At 37.1% G+C, this 10,261-nt stretch overlaps 1 protein-coding gene across 1 annotated transcript; it reads left to right on the top strand.

Annotated features, from left to right (window-relative positions):
• Positions 1 to 1,330: 1,330 nt before the first annotated feature.
• On the top strand, positions 1,331 to 9,821 carry LOC113532250 (uncharacterized). The gene is made up of 12 exons (XM_026923541.3): positions 1,331 to 1,603; positions 1,760 to 1,799; positions 2,043 to 2,187; positions 2,283 to 2,415; positions 3,162 to 3,225; positions 3,380 to 3,571; positions 4,756 to 4,859; positions 5,280 to 5,389; positions 7,929 to 7,961; positions 8,041 to 8,162; positions 8,551 to 9,223; positions 9,419 to 9,821. Exons 1-12 carry the CDS (start codon positions 1,581 to 1,583, stop codon positions 9,646 to 9,648), a joined length of 1,869 nt encoding a protein of 622 aa, XP_026779342.3. The 5' UTR covers positions 1,331 to 1,580; the 3' UTR covers positions 9,649 to 9,821.
• The last annotated feature ends 440 nt before the right edge of the window (positions 9,822 to 10,261 follow it).

Genomic DNA, 10,261 nt, shown 5'->3' with positions numbered 1-10,261 from the left:
AACACACACCTCATCATTCACACTAAACAGCAGCTCAGATGATGAAAGGAGGTTTCCATGGAAACATATCGATTAAATTACACTGCAAGAGAATGCAGGCCTCGCCGACGTCACCACAACACGGCTCGTGCATGCGAGTCGACTCCTAAAGTTCACTACTGAATCGACTCTTTGGTGAACGACACTTCAGAGTGAGGTGTCCTGTGCATCTGATAGGGATGCAGGCAGCTGCCTGAGCCTTGCTGGCCATCGGGGTGATTACAGAGTGTCTCATGAGGCTGAGTGTCTCCTGAAAGCATCACTCTCAGTTTGAGAGCCAAGGCACAGATTCAGAGCTAGAGATTCACAGAATTCACAGATGTAATGATCGCCATCTGGTGGTGCTTTTTCCCCTACAAAGATACACAAAAAAAAAAATAATGAAAATTAAATTAAAGTTGTTAGCTGAATAAAGAATTGATGACACTGTGACGTAAAATTTAATAAAATAATTGACTGGACTAACTGACACCTTGTTAGCTACCACTGGGCACATAACATGTTTCATTTTATTTTAAAGCTTGTATTGTATTATATAGCTATTGTATTATATATGTTTAAGTATTTTATTGTTTGAATGTTGTTTGGTTTATTGCTTCTTCTATACTGATTTTGCTCCAAGGAGCTTATGGGTACACTAACTATAGGTATATGGCTGGAGATATATTGATGTGTATATTTCTTAGTGTATATGTTTTCATATGCAAGTTATTGTTCAATTGTTCAAAAAAAAAAAAAAAAACATAGTCCAATTTTTAAATGGAACAAATTTGTGAGATAGCCTAGAGATAAGACTGAAAATCAGTAACTATACAGTATATCTCATGGGACACATTAATAAAACTGATTAAAAAACTAATTTAAAAAATTAATGTCTCTTTATAGTTTGTTTCATAACCATTATATTTTCACTCTCTGCCCAACAGTAGAATATATGCAGTATTTTGCCATTTCTAACGCGGTATAAATTTCATTAACACCTTTACTGCATGTACTTTATTTGGATAAAACGATCAATAATATCATGATCCAACAATATTCAGTTCAAAATGTAGTATATTCGGCATTTTAGCATTTAACATTGCAGGTATTAACATTTAATAACAATGACATTAATAAAACAATACAATAAAATAAAAATCTTTATAAAACTCTTATTGTTATACTTATTGTTATTGTTATACTACTTAAAACATCCAATAATATTTATTGGATTAAAGACTAATATGAAATGGTTCATGCGTCACTTCCTGTCAGTTTTTGGTTACGTCATCAACCGATTTGTAACGACTGCCTGAGCTCGTGCACATTGCTCGCGGTTGTAGCTGCTAATTGGTTAGCATTAATGTATCGCTATCGCTGCTAGTTTACATTACTCTATAACTAAAGTTACTAATTAGCTCCTGTCAAGACCTGTCAAGACATTTATTTATCTAACAAAAGATATTAATTACTAAGACATTGAAAATTTACTGTCTTTATTAATTAATTAAATTAAATTAAAATATTTATCAAGCTAGCTAGCTGACGAGTTTCTGAACATGAACTGGGTAGGAGGTTGGAGGTGCGTCGACGACTCTGTATGAACAGAACAACATAACAGTCATTCTCATTTGTTTAAATAGTTAATTCTGTGTAGTAAGCTTTCCTTCTTTACTCGTGTGTTTTAGAAGAAAGGACTGACATAAAAGCTATAATTTAACGTTATCTTTTTCTGCAGAAGCCGTGTTATGAAAAGCAGTGACACGAGAAAACAAAAGGTAACTGTGATAAATAAACTTTAAATAAACAGCTTTGACTTTAATAGCAGCATTGGCTTTAGTTTTGTCCAAAAACCAAAATGTATAATATTTAAATGTGTTTGTAAATATTAAAAAAACAGCTGGCACTGGTTGTCATTAACTGTAAACATTTTGTACTTTGCTAGATACCTAGCTGTCTAAAGATTTTATAGCTATCTATACCTACTATATAGTGCTTGTATGGCTTGTTTTGTTTTCAAGGAGTTTTTTGAAAAGAAAAGGATGCAGAACAGACATAATGTCTTGGCACCGCCACCAGCATCACCTAAGAAGGGCAATGTTGGCAACATGGATTTGCTTACAATGTTTATTGTAAACCAGATCGCATTAAAGAAAGAACACACTGGTAAATAAACAATTTAAAGATTAGGAAAAATATTTGTGTACACTTATTGTTGTGGTGACTGGTCAAAATAAGAAGTGTTATCATTTTTATTTTAGGTAAACCTAAATTAACACATTTACCTAAATCGAAAGGAATTCATAAATCTATGGGTGGGGAGTCTTTAGAGCTGCCAATGAGTCCTTGTTCTCCATCACGCTTGAGCCTGGCGGAGAGTGAATCGCACTACAGGTACCGATTCTTCCATCTACAGCCCACAGTCAAATAACCCACACACCAAGCTGAAACTATTTCACTGTTTCAACAGAGGGACAAAGTTACTAGGGACTAGTTGTTTTTTTTTTTTCCCTAAAACATCACATTAAAAAATACACTATATGGCCAAATATTTGTGGACACCTGACCATCACACCCGTATGTGTTTCTTCCCCAAACTGTTGCCACAAACTTGGAAACACATAAGCTGTTACAGCTTTATTACATATTACAGTTTCCCTTCAGTGGAACTAAGAGGCTCAAACCTGTTCCAGCATGACAGTGCCCTTGTGCACAAAGCGATGGTTTGCCAGGGTTATAGTGGAAGAATTCGAGTGGCCTGCACAGAGCCCTGACCTCAACCCTACTGAACACCTCTGGGATGAACTGGAACGCTGACTGCACCCAAGGCTTTCTCGCCTGATCTTACTAATGCTTATGTGGTTGAATGATCACAAATCCCCACAGCCACTCTCCAAAATCTAGTGAAAACCTTCCCAGAAGAGTGGAGCTTATTATAACAGCAAAGGGAGACTAAATCTGGAATGAGATGTTCAACAAGCACATATGGGTGTGATGTTCAGGTGTCTACAAACTTTTGGCCATATATTGTATGCAAAATTTTTTTTAATGATGCTAAGCTTTTGCAAGTTATAAGACAGTTAATATTAGAATGTCACACCCATAATGCTATAATTATTACTCTATCTGTGTTTTTGTAGTGACCAAACACTGGGTTTGAAGAAGAGAAAACATAGCTTCCTTGAGGAATTCAGGTTCAAGACGGTGAGAGCCAATATGAAACAATTTGCTCTGGATGGGCACTGTAACCATAGTTTTTACTTTATCAGTGTTTTCATGCTTATTTTCCACATATTTTATAAAACATAAATATTTTGTATAATGATAATAAGATATATAATGTCTTATCTGGCCTAAGCTGTCACCGCTGCTGGAAACCAACCTGTCTGACAATAGTACTTCAGCGTGTCAGCACCGGGTTCAGGGCAGTGTCGGTTCCTTTTCTTCAGCCTCACCGTCCTCATCTGAGGCCTTCAACCTCCAGTCCAGGCCCACTGTACACATCTCCCCTCCACCACCAACAGAATCACGCTGCACAAAACCTGCTCAGGTAAATCCTGACATATCAGGCTGTCAGGTAAAAGTAGATGCAAAGAAGCTCAAATATCAGGCTCACTATATCTCACTGAGTTGTTCACTTGCATTTACCAGGCAGTAGATTCTCCACAAGGGGGAGCAATTACTCAAGTAACCTTTGTATGTGTCATTGTTGAAAGGGAGAAAACTGCTAGGAATCTGTACCAGCAGGATCAGTTGAACGAGTGCATGTTTGCTTTCACAAATTGTGCATGCATGAGGTTAAAAGCCAAACACAAACCCTAAATACAGGCTACGTTCATTACAGTATGTTTATAGTTTCACTGAACTTGGTTGAAGTAGCCTGTTGATAAACGCTTCCTCTGAGCTATTTACATACAGTGTGTCACACCATGAATAAAATACACATTGTTTTCCCCTTATTTGGTCACCTCCCAGTTCCTACCCACAAGCCAGCTCCCCCTAATCATTTGGCAGCTCCTGGCCAGGAGGGTGAAGGCTAACATGTGCTTCCTCCAAGACATGTGAAGCCAGCCAGCTACATCTTTTCAAACTACTGCTCATACTGCTTGACTTGGTAGCGCAACACATTTGGAGGAAAGTGCTCTGCATACAATCTGCATACATGAGCTCACAGATGCCAGTGATTGGCGTCTGTCTTTGTGATTGATGGAGGAGAGAGAGTGTGCCATCCCTCACACTCGGAGACCATGGCCAGTTTTGCTCCCTTTGCTCCCAGCCGTGGATGGCTTTTGCATTCTTGGGATTCAAATTTGTGATCTCCAGACAATAGGGCGAAAATACACATTTTTGTAATCTAACTGACACCACACATTTACTTCAATCTTCAGCCAAATGCCTAGGGCCAGGATAGATTTTCATATTTTAGATACATTGTTGTAAATCCACCTACTTGCATGTTGTCGGGGAGAACAGGTGAAACTGCACAGGCAGTAACAAGTATTCAATTCACACCTGCATATTTCAGCCTGAGCATGGAGCTGAGCAAAGGCAAAAAAGCATCATGGTGCCCTTGTAAGAGTGCTGCATTACATCACTGACACCATATGTGACCTATTTTCTAAAATTTCTCATTCTGCTCATTTAATACAGAGGTACCGTGCAGATATCTTGCATTGAAGTTCTTCAGATTTTAAAATCACTCATGCAAAAAAATTATTTATGGTTGTTTCCCAGCCAATGGGTGTGTGTGAGTATAATCCTTGGACAGTGCCTTATCAAACAGAGGCGTCCCAGACCAGCTTTGCAGATGGAGTCCAGTTTGGGAGCACCTTACAGAGGTGAGAAGAACTTCAAACATAAGCTCCCCAGACCAAAGATTAGTAGCATCCACCAGTAGCAGCACATATTGTACAGAGTCAGTAGGTTGCACATCTAGACAAATAACAAACTCTGACAGTCCCGTGTTCCAGGATGAACCTGTCGGGTGCACAGGGCTAAATCTGTGTGTGCCCTGTTAAACTAGTATGATGGAACACTGGAATACTTTGGACCATTAAAATGAGTGTAACCAGGTATTAGGAAAGAAATGACATGTGACTAATTTTTAGTCCAGGGAGCTTAGCAATATTTTTTGTACAATTCTGTTTCAATTGGATTTTCAGGTTATTATTATTATTAGTGGTAAGCACTTTTTCATGTATGTAATGTTACTACATATACTGAGCCAATAATTGTCTCCAATAATTGTTTTAAAATAGCAGAGAAAGCAGTGGGCCTTCCATACATTCTGCTGAAAACCCATTTAATGATTTAGAGACGAATGACCAAGAAGAAGAACCACACTTTTTTGGACTTAACGGAGGTGAAGGTACATGAACTGTCTGTCAGCAGTGTATTTGGTTTTGCCAGGCCTGATATACATTAAATAACATATATTTGACTTTAAAAAATAAAGGTTAAACTTTTTTTTTTTTTAAAGTTAATGGACAGTAATATGTTTATTAACAGAACCAAAGGCTGTCTTCAGCAACAGTGTACAATATACCTGATTCTTTGCATTCTTAAAGTATATTTTTTATTACATCAACACTAACTAATTAAGTAATTACTTTATTTATTACTTTTATTATTTTAACTGAAGCAGGCATGTTAAATTTGGAGATTAAAGATCATGAAAACTGCTAACTTAGGGACTTTTACCAACAAATAGCACATGGACTTTCTCATAAACCACATTTCTCAATCCAGGTTCTCAATCCACATTTTGATAGTGTTCCTGCCCCAACTTGCCTAATTCTATTCATCAGCTGATTAAAAAAGTCTTAACTATGTTAGGTGAAAAAAAAAACACCAAAATGTGCTGGACATTGGTGCTCCAGGACAAGGACTGATGTCACCATAATAAAGTCCAGAATCCTTTTAGAGTTTACTAAAATATTACTAGATAATGGTGAGTGCACCATATATGTTTTTAAATTGAAAAATGTACTTAAATTTTTTTCCCACAAAAATTATTTTATGTAATGTTAAAGGTTCAATCATCATATATTAAAAATTGTAAACAATTGGGATTATACTGTATGTAATGAGTATATAAAATAGCTCATAATACTGGAGTGGGGGAAATCAATATAGCTTAAAAAATTATTTACAAATAAAAATGTAAACATTGTGATTGCAAAAATATTGAACCCCTTGCTTCAGAAATCATGTACGTAGTTGAATGGAGTCCACTTGTTTGTAAATGTTTGCAAGTGTCACATGATCTCAGTATAAATAAACCTCTCCCCAGAATGCCCCAGAGTTTAGAGAACATATCTAAACAAATAGCATCAAAACAAGTCCAGGACAAAGTTCTGGAAAAAGATAAATCAGGGTTTATCTATTAAAAATATCCCACACTGCTTATTATCCTGAGAACACCATCCCTACCGTGAACCATGGTGGTGATAGCATCATGTCACGAATTAGCATTGGCCTCTTGGTTGATCTTCTGACTAATGGCCTCCTTACATGGTCATTGATATTTGGTGATCGGCCTCCACTAGGCAGAGACGGATTTAATTGTGTTCCATGGGATGTTCAAAGTTTGGGATGTATTTTTTATGACTATGATTGATACTTTTCCAGAACTTTGTCCGGACCTGGTTTCTTAGCTCCTAGGTCTTTATGATGCTGTTTAGACGTCTGCTTTCTGGGGCCTTCAAGGAACAGGCGTTTTTTATATTGAGATCATGTAACACTTTAACTGCACATAGGAAAACTCCATATTCAATTAATTGTGTGACTTTTAATGGAAGCTATTTAGAAGTTTCAGCACTCACAATTGTACATTTGTAAATAATTTTTACGAACTACATTCATATTTCCCCAATTCGGGGGTATGGAGTATTTGGTATTCATGACTTATAATTGTGATTAAAGTTCAGTTGCAGGTTACAACACCACAAAATGTGGAAAAGTTCAAGGGTCATGCATACTTACACAATGCACTGTACACTAAAGGCATATGTGGTAGCCTTAGTGGTGCACGGCAGCACTGTGGATGGCATCTCACTGGGGGCTCATAATGTTATTACAAGCTTTTTGAAAGGAGCAAGAAACCTTTGTCAGCTATGCTCCCCTAAGAGCCCATAATAAGGGTCTGCTGCTTGGCCAGATGACTCTGGGAACACCTCGAGGTTCTTGCTCATGGTTATGTCACCCACTTTTGTAGCCAGTCAAGTGATTTTGCAGGGTTCCATAAAAATATCAGTTACTAAAGCTTTTTAATACACATAGGGTATGCAAATTTATCTTCTCTTCTGTATACTGTAGATATTTCTGGTAAGAGAACAACAAAGCTCCTTCTCAGTTACTAGCCTGATTTAGCAAAAATGTATTACATTAAAATTATCAAGTATGTTTTATGCTGTATTTGAAATGATGTGTGTTATTTATTCTTGAAAGTGATATTATTGAATCATAAAACAAAGACTGCAGTATTGATTTCTTATCCCAGGTAATACAGTGCTGTTCATTTTGATTCATTTATTTAAATTGCTTTGTTCATGTTGATTCCTTTAATTCTCTCAGAGGCCAGTTCAGTATTTGAGCATATTAACTTATTGATAACATGTTGACTTTGAAATATATAGTATGTCCAGTAATCATGGCACTTGACTAGTTGCTTACAAAATAGAGTAAATCTCTTTAGTCACAAACTCAGACCTTATTAATTGTGAAATGTCAAAATGTATACTCAAAAACAGTGTCTTTGTTCACAGAGCCACTTAGTATATCTGCAGTTCGGTAGCATGTGCTTCCAGCTTATAATATACTGCACTAGCTGACTTGTATTTTTTGTTAAAAAGGTGGTTCCTTTGAAGGCTGATGTTTGATGTTCTCTCTTTACCCTCTTGTTTCAGAGCATGTGTCAGGATGTGTTGACTGTAGACCCTGTGAGTTTTATACTTTTATCTTAGGCTTATTGTGCCTGACTGACTTTTAATAGACTCTAAAGTAAGTTTCTTGCCACAGGCAGGGTACACAGAATTGTCTCAGAGCATGCCTGTGAATCACCAGTAACCTGTCCTCGCGGAGAGGGCTGTGTCACCTCAGACGATGTAACAAACTCTATTCCATCTCTCGGATACATTTTAGTAAGTCGTTCACGATCCTTAACACAATATATTTTTTGTGTTCTGCAAATATCACAGTTATGTTAGAGTGTAAAATTTAATCATTTGATGACATTCATTTGATTTTGAACTATACACCGAGTTTCCAGTTTATTAGGTATACCTTAGGGTTGGGGGAAAAAAAAGAAATCTGTTAATCTGAATGTGGCATGTACACAAAATCTCATCAGACAGAAAAGCAACAATTTCATGTAACCCAGCTAGTTCATATAGATATACTAACTAAAACTGGTTACTCATGTATGTATACACCTTTAAGAGGTTAGTTAGCTGTATGTCAGCTTGGATTAATCAATTAATTTATGGTTTATTAGTTCTGATTTATTTTTTTGTGTTTACATTATCACAGGAAGAGGGAAAAAAGCAGGACGGTGATTCCTACATGCAGATGTGCCACTTTAAGGACATTCTGACAACAAGCCAAAGTTGTCCATCAGGGATGCATGCTCCAACAAGACTTATGTCCTTCAACCAGAATTTCATGTGTAACCATGAACATAGAGAGAGGAAGAGTAAAGCCCATGGGATTTCAAAAACCTTGAGCTGGATCAATCACGAACAGGACTGCGAGGAGGATCAGTTTGTTCCCTCTTGTCTGCAGACTAATACACAAAGTGGTAAAATGCATAAAAAGGCATCTCGCAGGACACAAGACAAGGCGACCCAGACTGCAGGTTTTTCCAGTTTGGCTTCTCAAGATGCCTCAGTGCAGTGTCGCCTTTTGAATGCAGCTAGGTTGAGTATTTTCACTGAGCCCACAACTCACATTCACCACAGAAGAACACAAAAATCTCCAACAACTAGGAGGCAGTCTCGTCACAGCAGTGAAAATCATGGTAATCAGTTTGCTCTATCAGAAATCCATAAGGTAGAGTTGAACACCTTCTGGATGACATCAGAAAGGGAGCCTACAAAGCAAGGTCCAGAAACAGTCACAGGACATGAAAGTTTGAGCAAATCTGAGAGCCAGGCATGCATGAAAAAACATCCATTACTGCACTGCTCTCACACAAATGCCCCAGGTATTAATAACTAACTGATTGCGACTTCGCTTGAAATACAGATTTCTTAAACTATTAGTAAGATTAGTGTGAAATGGATCTCAGTGATGCAGGGTAATCTCAGTAATAGTGTATGAATTTGCCACTGGAGCATATATTTGAAGCTGTGATTATAACAATTATAACTAGATTATAACAAATACTTTCCTTTTGTAGAGCTAAAGGAGCAGCTATCAGAGAACATGGTGTTGAGAGGAGAAAGGTGTGAAGGTCATGAGGAGAAAAGTGTGAATCAAAACCCCACTGTGAACTCCAGCTGCACAGAGGAACATGACAATGCCTTCACTGCTGAAACAGGTGGAGACAGGGTATCTGAGGGAAAGGGAAATCTTAAAGAAATTGCAGACATTCTGCTCATGCTGAAGCAGAAAAGTAAGCATCCATAAAAATGTGAGAGAGATGACTCGGACCTGTTTTGTTTGTTGAAAGTTAGCATCTGTTATCAGAAGGTTTATAGTTGTGTGTGTCACACTGGCTTCCTTTTGGATGGTTCAGTTACAGTAATCAATACTGGAAATCAATACTGAAAACCAAAAGCTTACTTCAAACAGTGGACGACTTTTTATTGTTTAAATATTCAAATGTCATGAATATTTATTTTCATAGAATATAAATCTAGCAAAACATTTAGAGCAACAATAATCAAATGAACACTATACACATATTTATATTCACTAGTTTTCCGTTGATCGTAAAAACACCGTTTGATAATAATAGTAATAAAAGTACTGATTTTACATAGAAAACACACATACACACACCCCCACCCACTAGATAGATTAGATCTCTCTCTCCTCAAAGTAACACAATGATTTGTTGACTTTGAAGCATTCTCTAGTGTCAAATACATTCTAAAACATGTGGCACACCCTAACATCTGGTCAATAAAACTCTGTCACAAAGTCCTAATAAACTGGCATTAATATACTTTCCTGAAGCATTCTCCGTCACTGCAATAATCAGAACTGATATGAGCATACCTGATTAAAACATGACTGT

Source organism: Pangasianodon hypophthalmus, chromosome 18, assembly GCF_027358585.1.
Source record: "Pangasianodon hypophthalmus isolate fPanHyp1 chromosome 18, fPanHyp1.pri, whole genome shotgun sequence".
Taxonomy (NCBI): domain Eukaryota; kingdom Metazoa; phylum Chordata; class Actinopteri; order Siluriformes; family Pangasiidae; genus Pangasianodon; species Pangasianodon hypophthalmus.
This window is presented reverse-complemented; position numbering and strand designations above follow the sequence as displayed.